At 47.1% G+C, this 23,296-nt stretch overlaps 1 protein-coding gene across 15 annotated transcripts in view; it reads left to right on the top strand.

The window, feature by feature from the left end:
- RBFOX1 (RNA binding fox-1 homolog 1) overlaps positions 1 to 23,296 on the top strand; it is a 1,119,122-nt gene that overhangs the window by 746,581 nt on the left and 349,245 nt on the right. For 5 of the 15 annotated variants that reach the window (XM_066382658.1, XM_066382659.1, XM_066382661.1 and 2 more), the window contains exon 1: positions 6,100 to 6,404. The exons of the other annotated variants lie outside the window; for them this stretch is intronic. In XM_066382658.1, coding sequence (XP_066238755.1) covers positions 6,318 to 6,404 — 87 coding nt within the window. In that variant the 5' untranslated portion in view covers positions 6,100 to 6,317. Of the gene's footprint in view, positions 1 to 6,099; positions 6,405 to 23,296 lie in introns of those variants that run through there. 15 annotated transcript variants of the gene reach the window in all.

Here is a 23,296-nt window from a genome sequence, read left to right as displayed (position 1 = left end):
GCCACCGTGCCTTCCCCCGTCCTGTGCGAGTCACCACCGGGCCTCCAGGGGCCTCCGGTGAGCGGGGCCTGAGCGCTGGGCAGGCAGGCAGGCCGCTCTGAGGACCCGGCGGGCGGCTGCTGGTGGAAGGACGGACGGGGCAGGCCAGCAAGCAGTCGGGTAAAGGGGACAGAAAGATGGACAGTCCAACAGAGACGCCAGTGCTGGGTACCAGTGGGCATTCAGGGGACAGACCGGACACGAGGACAGGGATGATCAGGAAAGGATTTTACGATGTCTACATTGAAGGCATGCTGAAGGAAAAGGAATAAAAATACACTAGCACGTTGTGTTCCCATTTCGGGAGCAGCCCTGCACGTCCTGTCATTTCTCTGCGGCGGCAGCCCTGGGGGAAGGTGCAGGTTTGTCCCGCTTTCTCCCTGAGAAGCCTGGGGCTCTGGGCGGAGCATCTCACCCCAGACCAACCACGGGAAAGGGCGGCAGGAGCCGAGATCCCAACCCAGCCTCCCCGACCAGGACACTCACGCTGCGTCTGCCGTACCACGTGCTCCTGCGGCACTAAAAACAAAAGTCTTCATTATCGGGGGCGGGGGGGGTGGGGGGGCGGGGGGGGCTTGCAGCCTCTTAGCTTCAGCCACACTCTTCCACAGCAGTCGTTCAGTCGGCCACTCTCGCGGGACACGTCTTGGGAAACTTCATTCGTCTAGTCAGCGTCTTGGCCATTGGGTGGACAACAGTGAGTGGCACCTGTCTTTATTTGTGACAGTCCACCTTCCAGTAGGCACCATCCCCGCTATTACACAATGCCAAGGACTCCAGAACACAGGTAACCGTGCAGTTAGGTCTGCCCCGGGCTGCTGGGGAAGGAAGGCCTTGCTGAAAAGGTGAATTCTGATTTAATCCAGCAAGTTTGAATAAGAAGGATATAAGGCAGGAAGGAGGAAAGGGTGTGGGGGGGGGGGGAGGAAGAAAGGAAGGAAATAGGAAGGAGGGAGGGAAGGAGGGAGGGAGAGAAGGAGGGAGGGGAGGAAGGAAGGAAGGAAGGAAGGAAGGAAGGAAGGAAGGAAGGAAGGAAGGAAGGAAGGAAGGAAGGAAGGAAGGAAGGAAGGAAGGAAGGAAGGAAGGAAGGAGAAAGGGTGGTTTCACACAGCAGGCAAGTTTGTAGATTGACTTGGATTCAGAAAAATATTTGGCAAAAGCAATTTCCTGGTGTGGTGTGCAGAAAGAGTGATTTGTAGAAGGAAGGACAGTGTTTATTGGAGGATGAATCTGGAAAATAAAGCTGAGGAATACTGTAAAGGGTCTTGAATAATGTAGAAGATTGTCACCCACCTTGGCCTGGAAACAGGTGGTATGAGTCATTAAATAATCTGCATGCACCTGTATCATAAGGTAGCCACTGTCAGTATCCGATTAATGTTGTCAGAGAAGCACTGTCTTGTAGTTTTGGTTAGTTTGTTCTTTATTTTGTTTTGTTTTAATGGTCAAGTGGCAGATGACATATGACATCTTTCAGGAAGATTTCCAGGACCTTTTTTCCCCCAGGAAAAATGGCAGAGACAGTGTCACAGAGCCCGATTTTTCTCATCTGTGGACAAGGCAGATTCTTCCCAGACTCCAGCGATCATTGGTGCAGGGAAATGTGGCCCCAAGTTTCTAATCTTCCAGTCTTTCAAGAGATAAAATAGGTCTACATTGTATACAAGATTCTGCCTTTTAAAAATGCTAGCTCCTGCCTGACCAGGCGGTGGCGCAGTGGATAGAGTGTCGGACTGGGACGCGGAAGACCCAGGTTCGAGACCCCGAGGTTGCCAGCTTGAGCGCAGGCTCATCTGGCTTGAGCAAAACTCACCAGCTTGGACCCAAGGTCGCTAGCTCAAGCAAGGGGTTGCTCAGTCTGCTGAAGGCCCCCAGTCAAGGCACATATGAGAAAGCAATCAATGAACAACTAAGGTGTCGCAACAAAAACTGATGATTGATTCTTCTCATCTCTCTCCGTTCCTGTCTGTCTGTCCCCATCTATCCCCCCCCCTCTGACTCTCTCTCTCTGTCTCTGTAAATAAATAAATAAATAAAATGCTAGTTTTTTTTGTTTTGTTTTGTTTTGTTTTACACAATACAGACTCATCATCGTCATCGTCATCACTCTTCTCCTTTATGGACTAAGTTCCATCCAGGACACTGCAGTTGGTGAACTGGCCAACAGAACCCATGGGCAGGAATTGGTCTTCTCTGAAAGCTCCCCTCCCCCACCTATGGCCAACTCTTGTGTTTCTGTCCCCTTTCCTTCTCTTCCATGGATATTTAAACTTTGGGTGGCCACCGCTCATCAGGGCTGGTGGTAGACACAGTTGACCACGTGGCGGCTCTTAGGGCCCAGGGAAGAGGATGCAGATCTGACAGTGAGAGAGGACCGGTCCTAACCTAGGGTAGGGAAAGCGCAGTAAATAAGGAAGGGGTCAGGGCCATCACGGAGCGTGGAGAATGTGGAGAACGGTGGGGGGGGGGGGGATTTGGGGCGGGGAGGGGGCGGGAGGGGACAAGGTTGAGATTGAACTCTCAAAGGCTGGTTAAGAAAAAAATAAACCTCTTGATGAAAATCCCCAACATGGGGAAGATCGACAGGACTGGCTGCAAGAAAGTGACAGGAAGGACAAGGAGCAAGTGAGGAAATAGAAGAGAAGTAAAAGCTTATATATTTGCTATTGTGTTGACATCTGACTTCCAGTGGTTGGGATCAAATGCAATACTCCAAACGAGGGGTCAGCAAGCCGTGGCCTGGCAGCCGGTCCTGGACTGCTGCCTGTGCGTGTATGACCCCTCAAGTTAACAATGGTTTCTGTACTTTTAAATGCTTGACAAAAATCGAGAGAAGAATATTTCATGGCGGATCAACCATGATAGGAAATTCAGGCTTAAGCGTTGGTTTATGTGTTGTCTGTGGCCACTTTCCCATGACAGGGATGGAGTTTGAGGCAGGGGCGGCAGAGAGAATCAAGTCCACACCAGGATTTATCATCCGCCCGTCTCCCGTTTACAGAAGTTTTGCCATTTTTGTTTGTGATGACCATGACGATGATAATTCATGGGCCTTAGATGGAAATCACTCCTTTTCTGAGGCCTCCCTATGTTTCCTAGCCTTTACCTGAACGTCTTCTCTCTTCTTTATCTAACTTTTTTATTCTACTTTAAAAAGAAAAAACAAAGAAGTTCCTGCAATATGCCAGGAACGTAATACTGCACGCTAGACGTCGGGTGGCCAACCCTTTGCGGTGAGCCATGTGCACCAGCCACTGGGAGCAGGAATGCGGAGAATATGGTACCCGCCTTTTAGCAGAGGAAATGAACCCCCAAAGGGAAGCTACAGATAAAGGCAGAATCAGAGGAAATGTAAGTAGCAGTAGGTAGGACCGGAGGTTGTGAGAACAGGAAGATGAGAACACAAACATGCAGTCAGTAAAGGCGAAACTGGACACAATGGAACCTTTTATCTCGCTTTGAGCTTCTTGGTCATCAGGATAAAAAGGCTCACAAAAAAATTAACCTTGCCTGACCTGTGGTGGCACAGTGGATAAAGCGTTGACCTGGAAATGCTGAGGTCGCCGGTTCAAAACCCTGGGCTTGCCTGGTCAAGGCACATATGGGAGTTGATGCTTCCAGCTCCGTCTCTCCTCTCTCTCTCTCTCTCTCTCTCTCTCTCTCTCCCTCTCCTCTCTAAAATGAATAAATAATTTTTTTAAAAAAATTAACCTTTATTTTCAGAGAGAGGAAAAAGGATGCTCATTACACAGAAGCAGCAAAAGTTTTCCATATTATGAAGTTTTTAAAAAGAAAATATTCTCTGCAAAAAATACATACACACACACACACTATATATATATATATGTATGTATGTCCCATATGTAGTTCTCATTTCTCTCTAACTATATAGCTACAAGTCCCATATATTGATATAATATGCTTCTCATTTCTCTCTGTCTAAGATCCTCATGTTCTTTAAGAAAAACAATATATATACATAGCAATATAGTGATCCTTTTTATTTGTGTAACTCTACGGTTTCCAAAACACTCACACAACCTTGCTCATTGACCAATTCTTGGAGAAGAGTATAAGTGGATACTGTTGTCTCTAGTCTTTGTTCAGGAAACTAAGAGTCCGAATGTGTAAACTTTTGGGTTTCTGATGGAATTAAGTTTCCTACTCTAATCCAATGGTCTTTCTAATTTGTAACATTAGAGAGACATCATTCCATCTGACCCAGGCCTTAGTAAAGTAACAGAGCTGTCCGCCCCTATGAAGCTGTCTCCTAGGAAGCTGATGTCCTCACTAGTAACATCTCAGAAGAGCAGTGTTGAAAGTCAGAGTCAAAAGCTAAAGTTAGAAACAGTATCAGGCTGTTAAGTCAGAGGGGTCAACCTGCAGCTGTTCCTGGAGCTTTCCGGATTGTTCAGCGTGGCCACTCGGATACGGGAGAATCAATTACAGAGAGACTGTGTCAAGATGGCCAGAATTCAGCTTTAAATAATTGAACTCGCTGCCAAATGCTGTCCACTGTCGTTATCTAAAAATGTAATTATGCAGCTAAATCAAGCAACTAAAATTAGTGTAGTGTAAAAACACCTTGGCTATCTAAAAGTGGTGGAATTGACATTTGGATTTAGAAAAAGCCAATAGTTGAATATGTTCTGCGGTGTCTGAAGCTCTTCCCGTTTGGAAAAAAAAAAAAAAAAATCTATATCCTGTATCCTGTTTAGAGTTAAGGGTGGAATATGGCAGGCAGATGTTTGGTTTGAAGGTGATTTTCAGGGATTCCTGGGCCTTGGGCTTAAGTCAAGTGGACTTGCTTTGTCAGTTTCACATTCTTGTTCTCAAAACACACCCGCATGCTTTCCTGGTATGGAGATTAGAAGAGGGACAACTTGAATGTTGGCTGTGCCTTCATTTTGAAGCCACAGATGTGACTAGACCAGCAATCAGGGGACTAGGAAGCACATGAGAAGAGTGGCTAATAACCTTTTGCATTGTACATGCCCAGAGATGCCAAGGATTTTTATGTCACACAACCCTTTGAGGTAGGGGCTGCTATCTCAGTTTTCCAAATGAAGAAGTTGAAGTTCAGAGATACTAAGTAACCTGTTGAAGATCACACAGCTAGTATGTGGGATTCTCAAGTCAGTACAATTTCAACTCACGCCATTCCGTAGGAATTTATCTATTACCACGTCAGATATCCTAAACATGATCACACACTGGAAAGGTTTCAAAGACTGGCTCAAATGTATCATGCATCCATAGTTTTGGTACACATCTGCTATACCTTTAAATTCTGAGGACAGAGAGACATCTTTTACTAAAATAGTGTGCATTACTATATAACAATCAAAAGCTCAAACACAAAGAATGTGTCTTTAAAAGTACACAGACCCGCACATACACACAGAACATATGATGCTCTATTACAGAATGAAATACTGGGATGAATGTGGCCTGCTTAGAAATTCCCTGCCTCTCCCAAGTGTATGACCATGAGCAAACCGTTCAGCTAGCGTGAGCCCGTTTCCCTTCTGTTACCTGGAACTGAGAATAGTACCCACTTCGGGGCATTGTGAGAATTAAATTACATAACACATGTAAATAATTAAGCTTGTTCTCTGTGCATAGCACATACTGCAAATATTAGCTAGTAGTATTATATTATTTACACAAATTGCCTCTTTAAAATTAACACCGAGAGAGAATAATAAACTAGACTATCTTCTTAGTTTCTGTTTGATCAGTACCAACACCAGGACACATTAACCTACTCACGTCTTAAGTGGCAACTGATAATCATATCAATTTACATTTCTTAGGGTTTTTTTTTTTTCCTCTCTAAAAATCTGCATCCCTTGTCTTTTTGCCTAAATCCATTAGCAGTTGCCCAAATCTCAAAGCCTGACGACTGTTCTCCCAGTCTCCCCGTCTCTCTCTCTCTCTCTCCCTCTGTCTCTCCGTGAACTAAATTAACGAAGAGTATTTGGTTAGTCATGTTCGGCAAGCCATTCCCAAAATAGCACCTTCCATTTTGGTAGCTCCAACCCTGCAGCTGCTGTTTCTCTTGGTCGTCTGGGAAGAAAACTTTCACATCGAGAGAGTTGCTGATTCGGATTTTCTTTCTTTCCCCTCTCCGTGGCGATGAGCGCTTGGCTCCTCCTGACAGAAGCGATTTGGCTCTCAGCTTTGTAGTTCGGAAGAAGTTGGGTTTATAGATTTTCCCCCCTAGCTCTCCATTGATGTGTTGAGCCCTCCGAGGGAATAATACCTTCACATAAAGCATGTTGCCTTCTCAAGGAGTCCTCCTGCATCCCTATGGAGTACCTATGATCGTTCCGGCCACCCCCTACTTCCCCGGACTGATCCAGGTAATTTAAGGCCACTGCTAGCCAGCAACTTAACTCCAGAGCGCTCAGAGTAATAATTGGAATTTTTATGGTTGAGAAAGCAAACACTTTTAATACAGGAAAAAAAGCCCTCGTGTAGTCGGTGAGAAGACAGTAGGAAATCAAAAAGATGGATCACCCTAATCTGGCTATTGACATCTCTCATGGCTGAATAAATGGTGTAGTTGAGCTATATTTGCTTGTATTGATCTGACTGCTGCTTAACATTCATGCCTGTGCTTCAGGAGCTTGACCACGGGGCAAAGGCTTTGCTCTCCTCCCCGGCTTTCCTAGGTACTCCGTCTCCCAGAGCCGATCAAGAGGCAGAGTAACTTATCACCAGGTGACTTGCTTAAGAGCTTTAACCCGGAAAGAGAAGAGAAGTGAAATGCGCGTTAATTCATGTGTGTGCGTTCTTCATGCGGGTTGTCTGTCTTCACAGAAGGTTCTCACCCCCCCCCCCCGCCCCGCACCCCCGCACCCCCGCCCCGCACCCCGCACCCCCGCCACGCACCGCTGCCACCGCCTGGGTTGGGTGGTGGCGCCCGAGGCCGAAAGGAACACTCGATGGATAGTTAGTGTATGACGTTTAAAGATAATTCTAAGAAACCGGTACTGGCTCCTTACATCTTACTGAGGGCCAGAAAGGGGAGGACTGAAGTGTGTGCTGCTTTTACTTTGAAGGCCGTTCTTCCTGTGCAGTGAGAATCATCGACGATTAAGATATGGGTGACCTTTTTTTTAATCAAAAGTTTGTCTTTTTAAAGAAGCACTGGATTCTGGGTACCTGTCTGAAGTTCTCTGTGGAAAGCTAACCTCTGCTAGGCACGGAGCTTAGACGTCACAGGGAACCCGGCTGGCTTTGGTTGCTTTGTTTTGTTTTTATTTGTTTTTAGAGCAAGCATCCCTTTGTTGATGCCTTCTGTGTCTTATTTCCACAGGAAAGGGAAACTAAATGCATTTAGGATGTCCTTTTACCTTCAACCTTGTGGTATTTTAAAATGTTTTTGCAGCACCCTAGCTCATTAATGACAATTTCTGGGGAGGATTCTGAGGTCAAATACCCTTTTCCCTCCTTTTCTGAGTGTTGCTTATTAACAGTACGTGCGAACCTTGGTGATTTGAGATACTCAGGGGTGATTCCAAATATTAACAAACCGTTTGTCATCCCAGGTTTATGGTTGTTGCTGAATTTTAGGCTCTATATTATGCGTGAGAAAAATAAATGCAGTGCCCAGAGAATGAACAGTCCTTAACAACCCGGGCACTGTTCGATGGTTCCCAGCGTAAGCAGGCCGGCGTGGCCTGCCATGGGGTCCAAGGTGGGGCTCCACGGCAATCAGGATGGCCTTTGCTTCTAGGGGAAACTCGGGGTGAAGGTTGGCCATCAAAGCTTTGTCAGACCCTCTGCCACCCCATCTGATAAATAATTACAAGCAAATAGTGCCCTTCACTCTATGCTGATTGATGCTGAAATTGCTTTTGAAAGTTCTCATAAGTTCCTGTTATAGATTAAGTGCCGGTGTAGGAAAAATAACGGCACCCACTGAAATGGGTGAATGTAATCAGGCTTAATGGACTCGAGAGCTTGTTGGGAATTAAATAACTATCGATTTGCTGGAATGTTGCTGTCATTACGAAATGCCACTCTGGACGTATTACCCCCATGATAGATGAGAAGATGCACTGGCCAGCCGAGAAATTGGGGAGACCCTCTTTCTTCTTCCTTCGCAGGGCGTTTGAGAAACGTGTCCAGTTATTTTGGGAAGGCACAGGTGATTTTACTTGCAAATCTTAGCCCGATCCTAGTTCGTTTTCCCACTGACACCTTCGGTAACTAGTCTCCTGTAAGTCAGGAAAGCAGTGCGGCGGGAGCCTCCGGACCGGCTGCTGTGACATGCTTTCTCCTCTCCCTCTCCCACCCCCGTGGGACCCACCAAAAACACTGTGGACCGGGAGAGGCTGGCTTCATTTCTGCTTGGCTGAGACAGCTCATGGTACTTGCCCACTGGGATCATGAAACTCATGCCCTCCCCCCTCCATTGCAGAAGTGCAGTGCAAGGGGGAGAAATGCAACTCAGAGAGAGAAACAGTGCAACAGTCTCTTACATACTGTCACCTTCTCTTACGTACTATCACCTTTCAGCTGCTGCCTCGGTGGCTGCTGCCCAGAGTCCCAGCAGACCGTACCAGCTTGCTCACCAGTTCCCTGACCTCGTGGGTTCCTTCCCTACTTCTCAGGATGCAAGGGCTTTCCTAGCATGAAGGAGCCACCCATACTGAAGGTCATCAGCCAGACATTAAAGTGATCAAGAATAGCCCGTGTACTTCATCCCTGGTGGCCAGTTCCCTTTGACTAAAGACGTGCACACACAACCTCAGTGGCCCGTGGGCAGGGCTGTTATTTCAGAGTCTTCCCAGTCTCAGGAGCCAAGGATTCTATGGCAAAGAACATTCTTTTCATAATTCTTCCAAGGGCCACTTTGGAAAGTTCAGACTATCATGGTCTTCTTTTTGTCTTCTCAATTAGAGAAAAAAATAATAATTAATAGACCAACTATTGTAAGAAGCTTTAGGAGAGCATCCCCTTGTCTTGCAAAGATAGTGAGTGAATGGAGGTGCATCCGAATAGATCTGAGGAAGTTACTCACCAGGTTCTTTCATTCTAGTAGAGTCAATAGTTATCACTGACCCCAGCCACTATTTTCTATGAAAATAAAAATCTTGACCCTGTTGGATCTCTTGAACTGTCATTTAGTGTCTAAACTTATTGCATATATAACAAGATGGATAGCATTTCCTAGTAGCCATGTAAAGATTTCAAAAATGTCTATGGAGGATTGAGCTAAAGCAGTTTGGACTTTCCCACTGATAGTAATAAGCAGAAGAGGATAGGAAAGACAATATTACCAAGTGCATTGTCTAAACATTGCTCTTTTGCCCTGGGCATAGACCTCAATCTTGGTATCTTTGGATAAGAAGAACCTATGTATGTTCCTTTTGAACTTCTTTATTAACTTCTAAATTTCCAAAGGTGCCTTGAATGATCAATGACTTGTCTGACCTGAGAACAAAGGAGAGTCTGACAAGCCAGTTGTGAAAGGCAGTCTTGAATCTGGAAGCTACTAAGAGGACTTACCCAAGCCATGGATCATGATTGCCTAATGCCAAATGATATAATTAAAACAATGGTATTGTCACTGGTTAATCTGTTTGGTTAGTGTTTGGGTCTAATTAACCATTAACTCTGGGTTGCGAGTTTAGGGTCACACCCCTCACTCTAGAAGTCTGCCTGACAGATAAGCCCTTTGACCAGACAGGGCTTGAATAGCCTTTATACTGGGTCAAATAATTTTCTCTCTTTCAGATACTATAGATAATGAGTCAAAAGATATATTCCTGGATGGAGGACAGTGTAAACAGAGCCACACCCACCTCACCATGCATTTGTTCATTTAGCTTTCCATCCACTGCACACATATATAATCTTCCGTATTTTTTGGTCCATAAGACGCACCTGACCATAAGACACACCTAGGGTTTTAAGGAGGAAAATAAGAAAAATAATATTCTGAACCAAATGGTGTGTTAAAATATTTAATAAAATATACCACAATAATATTTCAACAGTGTAAACTCAACTTCAGTATTAACAATTAACAAACACTAGCACTGCTATTAACAAATGAGAAGAGCCTGACCAGGTGGTGGCACAGTGGATAGAGCGGTCACACTGGGATGGGGAGAACCCAGGTTCCAGACCCCGAGGTCGCCAGCTTGAGCGCGGGCTCATCTGGTTTGAGCAAAGCTCACCAGCTTGGACCCAAGGTCTCTGGCTGGAGCAAGGGGTTACTCGGTCTGCTGAAGGCCCACGGTCAAGGCACATATGAGAAAGCAATCAATGAACAAAAGTGTCGCAACGAAAAACTAATGATTGATGCTTCTCATCCCTCTTCGTTCCTGTCTGTCTGTCCCTATCTATCCCTCTCTCTGACTCTCTCTCTGTCTCTGTAAAAACAAAACAAAACAAAACAAAAAAACAAATGAGAAGAGACTTTAATGTTCAAATACTCTTCTAGTTGTCTGGGAACCCACAGCAGCTAAAAAAATAAAAAATGAACATTTGCTTCATAAAACACATGGGCATTTTCCCCTCCACTTTTGGGGAAAAAAGTGCATCTTATGGAGCAAAAAATATGGTAATTAGGCACTGATGTTGGCACTGGGAAACGAAAGTGACAGTTACAGTCACCAACCTGTGGATTCACAGCCTAGTGGAAGAGAGCACTAGATAAACACAAAACTGTAATAATGTAATACAAGCAGCAGAAAGCATGAAAGGTAACAATTATTGAATACTTGTTATATTCCAGGCACCACACTAAATACTTGACATAGTCCCTCAACTTAGTCTTACAATCACTCTGAAGTTGGGTACGATTGGTTCACCATCCCTTATCTGTAAGTTTAATTTTTCAAAAAAGCTCTGAGAATCAGGGGATTTGGGGGGTGAGTTTGGCCCAAAAACTCCTTTGGGAAGAAAACTTGACCTGAAGTGATATGTGTCTATTTATAGACTTTCTTTATGCCACTTACTGTGAATATTCATACATTTTGCCGCAGGAGTATTACTGTGTCTGATTTCAGGGTGTTGTCCCAGACCCTGCGAAGGGTGTTATATAACTGGTATTCCGCTGAAATACTTTTTCTAAAAAATAAAATTTAAAACAAAATCTGAATTTCAAACTACAGCCCCCAGGGTCTCAGACAAGGGCTCTCATTGCTACGTTAGGATGCCCCCTTTCGCATATGGAGAGAGTAAAACTGACGCTTAGAGAAAGGGAACCTCCCCGTGGTCACAAGGAATGTCAGTGACAGGACCGAGATTTGGACTGATTCTGTTGGACCGGAACCTTCCCTCTTAATTGCTGATCCAATGACGAGATATATCCACCGGAGTGAATATGACGGTAATTAGGCGCTGATGTTGGCACTGGGAAACAGAAATGACAGTCACAGCCACCAACCTGTGGATTCCTAGCCTAGTGGAAGAGAGCACTAGATAAACACAAAACTGTAATAATGTAACACAAGCAGCAGAAAGCATGAAAGGTAACAATTATTGAATACTTGTTATATATGCCAGGCACCACACTAAATACTTGATGTAGTCCCTCAACTTAGTCTCACAATCACTCTGAGGTTGGGTACCATTGCTGAGGGAGTAGGGGATGTCTCTTAGGGGAGGGAGGGAGTGGTTCAAAGGGGCAGGTAGCCTTGGCTTCAGGCTGCAGAGCAACATCAGACATTCACCAGGCAAGCAAAGGAGAAAGCCTTCCCCAGCAGAGCAGAGAACGCAGGTGAATTCACGGTGTTGGGCTGGGACCTGGAGATAAATCTTTGGCATCTTCCCCAACCCATCGGCACTGTGGGAGTGGACATTGTTTCAACAGAGGTCTCAAAAGTCAGAAGCTGTAGGGCCAAGGGCTAGAAGGCATCTCAGAAGGGGAACTCCTGAGCCCTGAATCTCTGTGTGCCCCAGATTTCGGAACGGACATCCTGGTCCCCTTCTGCGACCCCGCAGGTGACTGTGCTGTTCCCTAGAGTTGAGTCCTGCTTAGCCTTTGCCGTCCTTTCTCTCTCTGAGACAGTAAGCTCTCTGAAGGCTTAGTGTTTTCCAGCTTAAACCTCCCAGAGCTGGGCAGTGATATGGAGACGTGCTGACTAATGCCTCTCTGATGTGGATAGCGATGGTATACACCAGCCCTTCATCTGGCTCCTGGAGCAGAGCTCAGCATCACTGAATTTGGCAGTGTGTGGCGAGACGTCTCTGCCTGCACGTGGGTAGACATGTCGGGAATTAGCAAAGCGCTGGTTTCAACAATGGACCGATTGTGACCGCCCCTATGGAAGAGAGGGAAACATGTAAGGAACTTGCTGGGCATTTGGATGCGTTTCTGGGAGGACTGAAGAGAAATACACTTGTTTTTCTGTGTGGCTGGTGGAGGCGCTTTCAGACGTCAGCAGTGCTGCCCTGCGGTGTTCCCCGGGTGTCCCGGACGTCGGCTGATTGGGAAGGAAGTCAGAATGTGCCGGCTGCAAGCGCTGCTGGTGTCGCTTACTCTCGGGCAGCTCCATCTTAGTCACTCCGTGACTCCTCTGTACTGCCAGAGAGACCGTGTCAACGGCAGACTGAATTAAAGAGTCAGGGAGGTGGCAAATTCTCCAAAGAGAATTTGGAGTCAAACAGGTCCAGGCTGATGTATTGGCTCTGGCAGGTACTAAGCGTGTGGCCTGGGGCTTGTCAATTAACCTCGCCCAGGCTGTTTTCCCGGTGACCAAATGAAAGCGGGGGGTACCTGTCTTGCAAAGTAGCTGCGAGCCTTAAGTGTGATTCATCTCTTTGTTCAGCAGATCTTTCTTAAGCACCTACTATGTGCTGGGCGGTGAACTAGGAGAGAGAGGGTGATGAAGGAGAACGGAAAACAGGCAAGTTCAGGGCCAACGTGTATCTTATCTCCTGATACATAGAAAAGGTCTGGCATTTACATATGGGGAGAGAGAGAGAGAGAGAGAGAGAGAGAAAAGGTGTTTATTTAGGGCTCTTATACCTGCCAATGACAAAAATCGAATTCACACCGGCTAGAGGGGGCCATATCCAATTCCCGGTGTGGTTAGATCCCGGGGCTCCCACAAGCCAGCACTGCAGCGTCGTATCTCTCCGATCTGCGCTCACTAGCGTACCATGTCCAAGTGGTGGCAACGGCCCTGCCTTTCCAGGCTTCCGTCCCCGCCCACCCCAGCAAGTCTCTTTCCCAACGGCTTCTGCAAAATTCCAGATAGCGGTCACCTTGGCTCATCTTGCTGGCCATGCCCATCCCCTTGACTCTGACTGCCCACTGGAGGGTAGGGCAGCCCTAACTGAGCTGTGTGGGCTGTGAGTGGAGAAAAACTGAGTCCTGTTTTCAAAATAGGGTGCCGGGCAGGTAAAAACTAGGTTCTCATTGTCAACAACAGTCACAGCTGAAGATTATTGCAAACATCCAAATGTAGTTTGTTTGTTTTTTTTTTCTCCCTCAAATCCTGCACACACCTTTCTTTCCCCGTGGGGGGGAAAATGGGTGGGTTTCTGATCTTTCTTATCCTGGTTGTTTTTGACCAGCGGTCATATTCACCAGGCGACTGACCAGCATCTAGTGCGTCTTCCGTCTCTACCCGTGATCGGGCGTATCAGGGGCAGAAAGGGCAATTTGACTCCGCGTCTTCCCACCCGAAGTAATTACACTAGTGTCTCCCACCAGGGTACCTGTAGGATGTTTTCCCTCTTTTACAGGTGAGAACACCATGACCTAGGGAAGCAAAGACATTCTAAGAAGGACATCCAGTAACTGAGGCGAGAAGGGTTCTTCAGATCACGCAGCCGTCTCACTCCTGTTTCTATCAGCAATCCCGACATACATAAATATATAAATCAGGAAAAGCCTGTTCGGTTCTGTAGAAATGCATTTCTTTTAATTAAAAGATTAAAGGGACACTGTCAATCTCTTCTGATGACTATCGGTCCTATAAAAAGGGTGTATTTCTGCAGCAGCCATCTGTCATTTTGATCATTTTAATGGCACGCTCTATCGGCAAGTATGCTTTTTATAATACGTTGGCATGGGCCAGGCGGGGCTGGAGAGCCTTGTGGATTTCACACACTCCTCTCTGCTGCTCGGGCCTTCCGCAGTCGGAGGCTCCCGTGGCGAAGCGGAGCCCCCTCCCTCCCTGTCTTCTAAAGGTTGTTTTGGGTGAGTGCTTTCCCCGGTTGATTTATGATGGAGATGCTCAGCCCTATTTATGTTTCTTGCCTGTCTAAAGATAGACCTACAACACATGCATCCCACCGGCCTGCAAGCAGCCAGCTTGGACACTGGTTCACTGGTGAACCCTAAGAGGTGTCCATACTCTGAAGGTCTTTTCCTCCGCGCAGCTGGGACCAGTGTCCTCAGCAATGCCCAGACTCTAACCTGGACTCCTCAGGCTTGTAAAAAATAGGAGGCAGAAGGGTGGTGAAATTAGCTCATTCAGCAGCAAAATACTGAGTTAGTGAGTGATGACCAGTTCCATGCTGGGTTCTCTTCTAAGCTCTGGAGACACTGCTGTGACTGGGATCCAGTCTCTCTCCTCAGAGGCCGTGTAGACAGCCAGGCCCCTGGCGGGAGAGTCAGCAGTCTAACACAACTGCTGGGAGGTAGAGTTGGAGAGCCTCAACCCAATTTATCCCGCCCAATGTGAGGGCTTCCCCCAGACAAGTTTTGCTACAACCGCAGGAAGATGAAGATGGCCTCCTCTAGGCAAGTTCTCCATCCTTCCCGAAGGACAGGCTGCCTGGCATTTTCCCCGGGACCGAGGATGTTTTTGCATCACTTTGTTTGGGGAGGGGAAGGATCAGAGCGAGAGCTCTGTGTGAAACTGTGGCCCCTCTCTGCCCTGCCGCCCTCGCACCTGACTCGGCGTAAGGGGGTGGAGTCCAGCACATCAGTGCTGTGGGTACAGGCGTCCTTCTTAAGGTGTCCACTCTAAATCCTCATTGGCTCCTGTGAGGGTTTGGGGACTGGAGGGACAGTCAGCTTGTCCATTTCATAGCATCCTTCAGAAACAACCTGGCAAATAGTTATTTCTCCTTCTTTCGTGAGGCAGCATAGTTAAGGAATTAGACCGGAGGATTCAGATAGAGGAAACCTGAATCTGACCATGACCCTTTTTCGGTGACTCTGCTTCCTTGTCTATAAAACGGAGGTGACAGCCCATAGGTTCTGCCTCCCAATGTCTGAATCAGGAATAAAAGAACTCAAACATAAGCACATGCCAGGCCTTGGTCCTACAGCCATGACGTTATTCAGGCGGCAAGACATAATGCCAAAGCCAGTCTTGAGTTGGCATCTGGGCCCCTGTGTGATACAAGGTATTTCATCTCTGTGATTCCACTGGGTGGGACTAGACTGTCTCCTCCCTCCTTCCCCCCCCCCCATCTCATCTTGGCAGCAGTGAGGATGGTCACACTCACTGCCAAATGGGATTCAATGAGATGACGTTTGTGAAGCACCAAGAGCAGCACCTACACATTGTGGGAACTCCATAACCTAACTGATGACCAGTATTGCTGTTGTCATGGTGTTTTCCTGCTACTTTAGTTTGCTTCACTTTCTTTGTCATATGAAGATCTCCAGGTTTGGGGGTGCATGGGTGTCTTTGTAGCTAGCTCCCTGTTCCCACTCTCAATAGAGATTCCTGATAACCATAGGATACATGTCTGTAGTGCAGCTGGACAGAATGGGGTGCAATCCAGGAAGGTTGTGGAGGAGAGAAGGATGGGGTTGGCCATCCTTAGCCATGACCTTGGGTGGTACGAAACCCACATTACTCCAACTCCCTAAGTCAAAAGCCTGGGGAGCTGAGGATGCCAGACAAGCAGGAAGGAGAATGCACGGGTCTCAGTCACGTTGAATCCTTTCCCAAATCTTTGTCCATGTGCTCCGTGAGGACATCTGAAGCTGGAACTAGAGCTGGGTGGGAGGAGGGGGAGGGTGGCTTTGACGAGGAAAGAGACGCCCATCCATCCACTCCATGTGGCCACAGCCTTCTGGGGACAGACTCTTTGGGACCACCCACGCCCCTGTTCCATGCAGCTCCTGGGACACTGTGGGAGCTTAATAAATGTTAAATAATAAGAATAGCTTCCATCTGTCAGTGCTCCATGGCGGGGGGCCTGTGTGAGCGCAGGACTGCCGACTTGCACTGGGCGGCTTGTGGGGAACCTTCGGAGAACCATACAGCTCAGGGTTGCTTCCTGGACCCCCTGCACCAAGGTGTTTACCAGTCCTGCTACTGATCCGAATTCAGGCAAATTCCTTCACCTCGCAGGTGTCCACCCTCAACCCTGGATCATCTATCTACATCAGGATTATAGGGAGCTGGGCCCAGGGAGTTGCCTGCTTCACTGGCAATCCTAGGGTTCCGGTGAGCAAGTGGATTTGGGAACTGGCGTTGACCAACAATGCAGGGGCTTTGTTGAAGTTTAAAAGGGACTAAGGATCTGCCCTCTGAACAGACGGTCTCATAAATTTATACTTCTGTCATTTTCTTGGAAGAAAATGCCTACTGGGCTTTTCACATTTCGTTTTAATAAAAACAAGAACAGCTGCTTGTTTTCAGACATTTACTATGTACCAGGCTGTGTGTAAGGCATTTCACCTCCTGTATCTAATTGAAGTGTTACATTGTAGAGAGGGAAAAGGAGGTGAACAGAATGGTGTAGGAGTGCAGGCTCTGGAGCAGACCAATGGGTTCATCTTCTGCCTCCAACTGCGTGACCTTGGATACTACTTCCTACCTCTGTGACCGTGGGCACAATTCTTGCTCTCCCTGGGCAGCCTTCACCTTGTTACCTGGTAAAGAAACCAAAGCATTTGAAGTCCATAAGCACAGTGTCTGACACATAGAAAGTACTCAATAAACATAGTAGCAAGTTCATTTCCAAACACCCTGCAACACCAACAAAGCAACATTAAAACCAAACAGATAAGAGCCAATATTAGTGTTTGCTACATGTGGAAGCCAACGTTGCACATTTTCTAAGAATGGGAGCCGTTGAGTGAGGCAGCCAGGTGAGAATCTCAGTGTTCCCTTCTTGGGCAAGTCGCTAAGCCACTCTGTGCTTCAGGTTGCTCACCTGGAAAATGGACATTAAAAAGCACCTAAATTTGTGCTTTAGTGTCCTCTTCCACTGGATAGGGACATACCAGATTTGCTCTTGAGGGTGAGGTGAGTTAATACTAGTAAGGCACTTATATCAGCACTTGGTATTGGGTAAGGGCTAAATAAAAGATAGAGATAATAGTATAATAAAGATTATATACTTATTGCCACATATTATATATTATGTATGTGTAATAATATGCATTATATATAAGCATACATATTATATATAATCATATATAACATAATATAATTATATAATAAGTTATTATATAATGATACATAAAATAAAACATAATTATATGTAACATCATGTGTCATATAGAAGTTACATCTAACTTTATATGCAATATCATAATTGCTTCATATGTTATAATAGAATGTTTTGATTATATATGATATAATAATTTTATTGTTATTATATAATGACAATATTGTTATTTACATAATATAGATGATAATATACAATGTAATAATAGTTATATAAAATTATATCATATGATTCTATATTATAATAATTATAATTGCTTAATTATGTGATATTATTATTCTGTCTATCGGTACTGCTAAGAGTCACTCCACTGAGTCTTTTCTGTAGGATGTTTCTATTACTCTAAACCAGAGGCAGTCAACCTTTTTGTACCTACCGCCCACCTTTGTATCTCTGTTAGTAGTAACATTTTCTATCCACCCACCGGTTCCACAGTCATGGTGATTTATAAACTAGGGAAGTAACTTTACTTTATAAAATTTATAAAGCAGAGTTACAGCAAGTTAAGGCATATACTAATAATTACTTACCAAGTACTTCATGTCGGATTTTTGCTAAGTTTGGCAGAATAAATTCTTTATAAAACAACTTACTATAATTAAATCTATCTTTTTTTTTTGTTTTTATGTTTTGTTTTGTTGTTTGTTTGTTTTTTTGTATTTTTCTGAAGCTGGAAACAGGGAGGCAGTCAGACAGACTCCCACATGCACCCGACTGGGATCCACCCGGCACGCCCACCAGGGGGCGATGCTCTGCCCATCCAGGGCATCGCTCTGTCGCGACCAGAGCCACTCTAGCACCTGGGGCAGAGGCCAAGGAGCCATCTCCAGCGCCCGGGCCATCTTTTTGCTCCAATGGAGCCTCGGCTGCGGGAGGGGAAGAGAGAGACAGAGAGGAAGGAGAGGGGGAGGGGTGGAGAAGAAGATGGACGCCTCTCCTGTGTGCCCTGGACGGGAATCAAACCCAGGACCTCCACACGCCAGGCCGACGCTCTACCACTGAGCCAACCGGCCAGGGCCTAAATCTATCTTTTTATTTATACTTTGGTTGCTCTGCTATGCCCACCATGAAGCTGGAACGCCAACCAGTGGGCGGTAGGGACCAGGTTGACTACCACTGCTCTAAACCATTCCAGGCAGACTTATTTTAAAAGGAAGTTGAGTCTAGGAAAGTACCCACCCTAGCTCCCAGGGCTTAGAAATGGCAGACCTGGAGTTCCCACCGGGGCAGTCAGACCCCAGAGCCCATTCTTGCAGACCTGTGGGGTTCTGTGTGGCTTTGGTGCCATGTCCCCCTCCTGTGTGGGGGAACAGCCTGTCCATTACCCATACTGCCCATTCTGAGCAGAAGGCTAACACGGCTTTGTGCCGCTGTCATTTCTGGTGGCTTTCTGCCTTGCAGCTCTGCCAGGAGGTCTTGTTCCCTGCCGTGGAGCCCGGTTCCTGGGGAGAACATCAAAACGGGAGGCAGGGGGTGACAAAGGGCATGGAGGGTACTGCTGGGACATGGTCCTGGTGGCTTTGTTTACAAGAGCTTCTTTTTGGTTATCAGGGCCTAAACCTCTAGGAAGTACACTTTCTGCTTTCTCTTTAAACACAAATCAAGCAACGATACTAACACACATTCTCTGTCAAACATGTCAGTTACTCCAGAGGCCGCGGACAGCTTGCAAGTGATGTCTTCTATTGTTACTGTGGTGGTGTGTTATTTCTCCCTTCAACAGCTCTGCATTTGTTCTGTTGAGAGGTATAAACACCGAGGTGCCTGCTATCTGCGAGGTTTTGACAGAAAATGTGAAATTGACACGGACTGTCCGGTGACCATCTTCCTAAGGCGGGCTCCTAGGTGCGGGCAGCCCTGGGTTTGTCTCGTGCCTCTTCCAGGGGTTTGGGTGGGGGCTTATGGACTCTCACGAGCTAGGGCTTGTCTCACACCTGGCGTTCTGTCAGGCGGCTCCCACTGTGACTTAGCCAAGGGACTTGGTACTGCCTGCCAGAGGGCCTAAGATTTGTGAGGGGGCCGAGCAGATGTTGGACGCGTTCACCCATCATACGAAATGTCAGTCATCAGCCTCTGAGTTCTGTCCCCATCTATTCTGTAAGGGACCAGTACTCCCATTTGCTGCATGGTGATAGGGCGGCCTAGGGATGGATACAAAGCCTGCCATTGCTATGGGTAACTCAGAGCATATGGGATTCTTACCTGTCCAAACGGTTGTGGCGCTTGAACGTGTGATGCTGTCTGCATGTGTATTTTCTTTAGTGTTTGGTCCCACAGAGTCAGGGTCTCAATAAGGGACACTTTGTAGTTCCCTTCGGGAATGGGCAGGGCATATGTTTATGACATCTCTGCTTCCTGGCCTCCCAGCTTCCTCGCGTGCTGATGTTGGTTTTAATTGCTCCATCACTGACGGAACCAAGCCTTTACCCACCCGGCGAGGGGCATGTTCCCCTGACGTCCTGATTTACTTGATTGGGGTCTTGTTGCTGACACATCCTGCTATTATTCCAGGGTCTCGTATGGCCCAGGCTTGCCTGGCTCATCCATTCATGGCTTTGTGTCCAGATCTGCTCAGACATCAGAAAGAAGTTGAATCAAGGATTGTTTGGCTTACTGTGTGTTTAAAGAGGACAGGTGATCTGCACCATGTTGAACATCAAGAAACAAAAGATAGCCTGATCAAGCGGTGGCGCAGTGGATAGAGCGTCGGACTGGGATGCAGAGGACCCAGGTTCAAGACCCCGAGGTTGCCAGCTTGAGCACGGGCTCATTTGGTGTGAGCAAAAGCCCACCAGCGTGGACCCCAAGGTCGCTGGCTTGAGCAAGGGGTCACTTGGTCTGCTGAAGGCCCACGGTCAAGGCACATATGAGAAAGCAATCAATGAACAACTAAGGTGTTGCAACGAAAAACTGATGATTGATGCTTCTCATCTCTTTCTGTTTCTGTCTGTCTGTCCCTATCTATCCCTCTCTCTGACTCTTGTTCTGTCCCTGTAAAAAAAAAAAAGAAAAGAAAGAAAGAAATCTAAAATAAGATAAGCAGGGACACTTGATGCTCAGGGCATGGTGGTGGTTGTGACAGTAAAAACAAAATCCCTTTAGTGGCAGAAACAGAACCCAATCCTGGCTAGCTTAACAAAAATAAGCTAAGGGAGTTGTTTATACTATTATTATTATTATTATTATTATTAACATTTTGGTATTAGTGCATAAACAATTACAATTATATGCACAGAAACTTTTGGATTTCCTCGAAAGAGGAAAGAAAAGAAAGAACAAGGACAAACCCAGGACAGTTCAGGAGGTAGTCCAGGCTTAGAGACCTCGGTGGGCAGGGTCCACGGACATTGTCTCCGGGGCCTGTCCTCAGCCCAAGGACAGTTCAGGAGGTGGTCCAGGGTTAGAGACCTCAGCGGGCAGGGTCCACGGACATTGTCTCCGGGGCCTGTCCTCAGCCCAAGGACAGCTCAGGAGGTAGTCCAGGCTTAGAGACCTCGGTGGGCAGGGTCCACAGACACTTGTCTCCGGGGCCTGTCCTCAGCCCAAGGACAGCTCAGGAGGTAGTCCAGGCTTAGAGACCTCAGCGGGCAGGGTCCACGGACATTGTCTCCAGGGCCTGTCCTCAGCCCGGGTGATTTTCTTCCTCTAGGGGCATTTTGTTTCTAGAGACATTTAAGTTGCCACAACTGGAGGGGAGTGCTCCTGGCACTCTGTGATGCACAGGGCAACCAGGATTAGTCAGACTTGTCCAGAACTATATGCTCAGAGTCAGCAGTACCCAGGGTGACACTGCGGTGGCTCAGCTACAAAGATCCCAGCCTCTGTGTGTCCCCATGCAGGTGCCAGGTTCCCAGGGAGGGAGCCGATGGACTCGGCCTGGGGTCTCTCTCAGCCTGTGAATGAGTGAACTATGTTCCAGACTGCTGTGGACTGGGAACCCATTTGGAATACTGTTAGCCAGTCCTGGGAAAAGGGCGTTGGGTGATGACTAATGGGAGCCAGAACCCGTCCCCAGAGCTGTGTCGCACAGGCGTTAGTGGTGGCCTTTGGTGGACCTCACCTGTGGCTGAGGCCCTGGCCAGCTGGCCCTTTTCCCACAGAGCTATCTGCCTGCAGGAAGGACATCACACCTTGGTGTCAGTCTTAGCGAGCCGTCAATTTGTTTGGTCTTTGATTTAAAGTAAGGCCTCCTTCTCGGCTACTTTCCAACCGAAATTCAGGAAAAATAAGCGTCGCCTATTTTTCTAATCATAAAATGAATTCCGGATGAATGCTCAATTAGTTGTGACAACCAGAAGAAAGCACAGACACCTATATACAGACACACACACAGATTGTCATTAATCTACCACCTGAAAGAACCACTTTAAGCCACTCTATGTGTTACTGGTCTTTTTTCCTAGAGATATATCTTCTTCCTAAAAAAAGTCCTCATACTCTCCTCCTATACATAAAATTCTTATCACTGGCAGCCAACTATTTTTTTTCCAATAAAAAGCTTTTTAAAATAAAATTCTTGATTTTTTTAAACTTACGCACATCCTTTTCTGTAAGGTACATAAGTGCGAGGCTGCTGTCTTAACACACACGCATCTCGGACATTCTTTCCCCTTCGCTCCGCTACGACAAGGTGGTAGCTAAGATCCTAAGGAAACGGGTCATCCGAGAACTATCCTGTTTAAGTCTTACGGGGCAAGAAGAGTGGCTCAAAGGGAAGGGGTCCACCCGATAACTGCAGGGACTAGAGAGCCAGGTGAGAAAGGGCAGAGGGTGGCTGGTTCCTACCCATCAGGTGGGTGCCTTCTGCCCCCAGCTTTCCACCTACGGGTCTATGGATCGGGGTGCTGAAAGGCTCAGTGAGTACCCTTACACTTTTTGGAATGCAGAACTATGTCTTACAGGCCTTTCCAAGGCTCCTGCTCACTTGAGGACTACAACTTGGGCTCGAGAGAACAGGATGTCTTGCGGGCAGCCTGCTCTCGGAAGCCAAGGCCCGGGGGGACGGAACAGACTCGCCTCGTCCGCGGTGGTTGGTCCTGCCTGACTGTTGCCCTGGCAAAGCAAACGGACGTCTAAGGCACCGGATTGATTTTCATTTTAAATGACTTCGCTTTCTCTCTTTAAAAAAAAAAAACTGAATTCTTCTCCTAGTTTCCTCAAGTCTTAAAAGTGTAACATTTGCCCCTTTTTTAGATTGGAGAAAGATGTCACAGACTGGGCTTGCCAGGGGCATTAGGATGGGGTGAGCCAAGCCAGCCCTTGTCAAAATGTGCCCAGAAAATTCGAAAGACCTTTTCTCAACCAGATGCTTACTGGTCTCCCCTTTCAGACATGAGGGCGATAAGATGTCATGTGCATTTCAGAGGGCAAGGCGGGGCTGGTTTGGAAATTCAGACGGCTCTAGCTTGATTTTTCGTGCGTGTTCATTAACCGATTAAATATTTATTGACTCTGCAGTGGCTGCTAGACAGTAGGGTCGCAGGGGTGACTAAGACAACGTAGATTTAATAGGGGAATGCAGGCAGCGAGCAGGAGAACGTCCCGCGGTGTTACGTGCTATGAAGAAGATAAAACGGAGCGACATGACAGTGACCGACGGAGGGAGTTGTTTTGGACAGTGGAAGGAGGGAAGGTGTGGAAATTGAGCTCGGAGCTGGTTGACAAGTAGGGGCCAGCTGTGTCATGAGGAGAGCTCGGACGGAGGGAACATGTAGAAGGCCGGCCGAAGGCAGGCAGGGGGGGAGCTGGGGCCCCCTCTGGGGACTAACAAGGACGGCAATCTGAGGGGGACAAGACGGATGAAGGGGGAGGAGGCAAGAGTCAGAGTCAGATGGGTGGTCAACAGCTGGCTCGCCCTCAGCCC

This window comes from Saccopteryx leptura, chromosome 4 (genome assembly GCF_036850995.1).
Source record: "Saccopteryx leptura isolate mSacLep1 chromosome 4, mSacLep1_pri_phased_curated, whole genome shotgun sequence".
Taxonomy (NCBI): Eukaryota; Metazoa; Chordata; class Mammalia; order Chiroptera; family Emballonuridae; genus Saccopteryx; species Saccopteryx leptura.
Note: the sequence above shows the minus strand (reverse complement) of the source record. Positions and strands in the feature narration are given on the sequence as shown.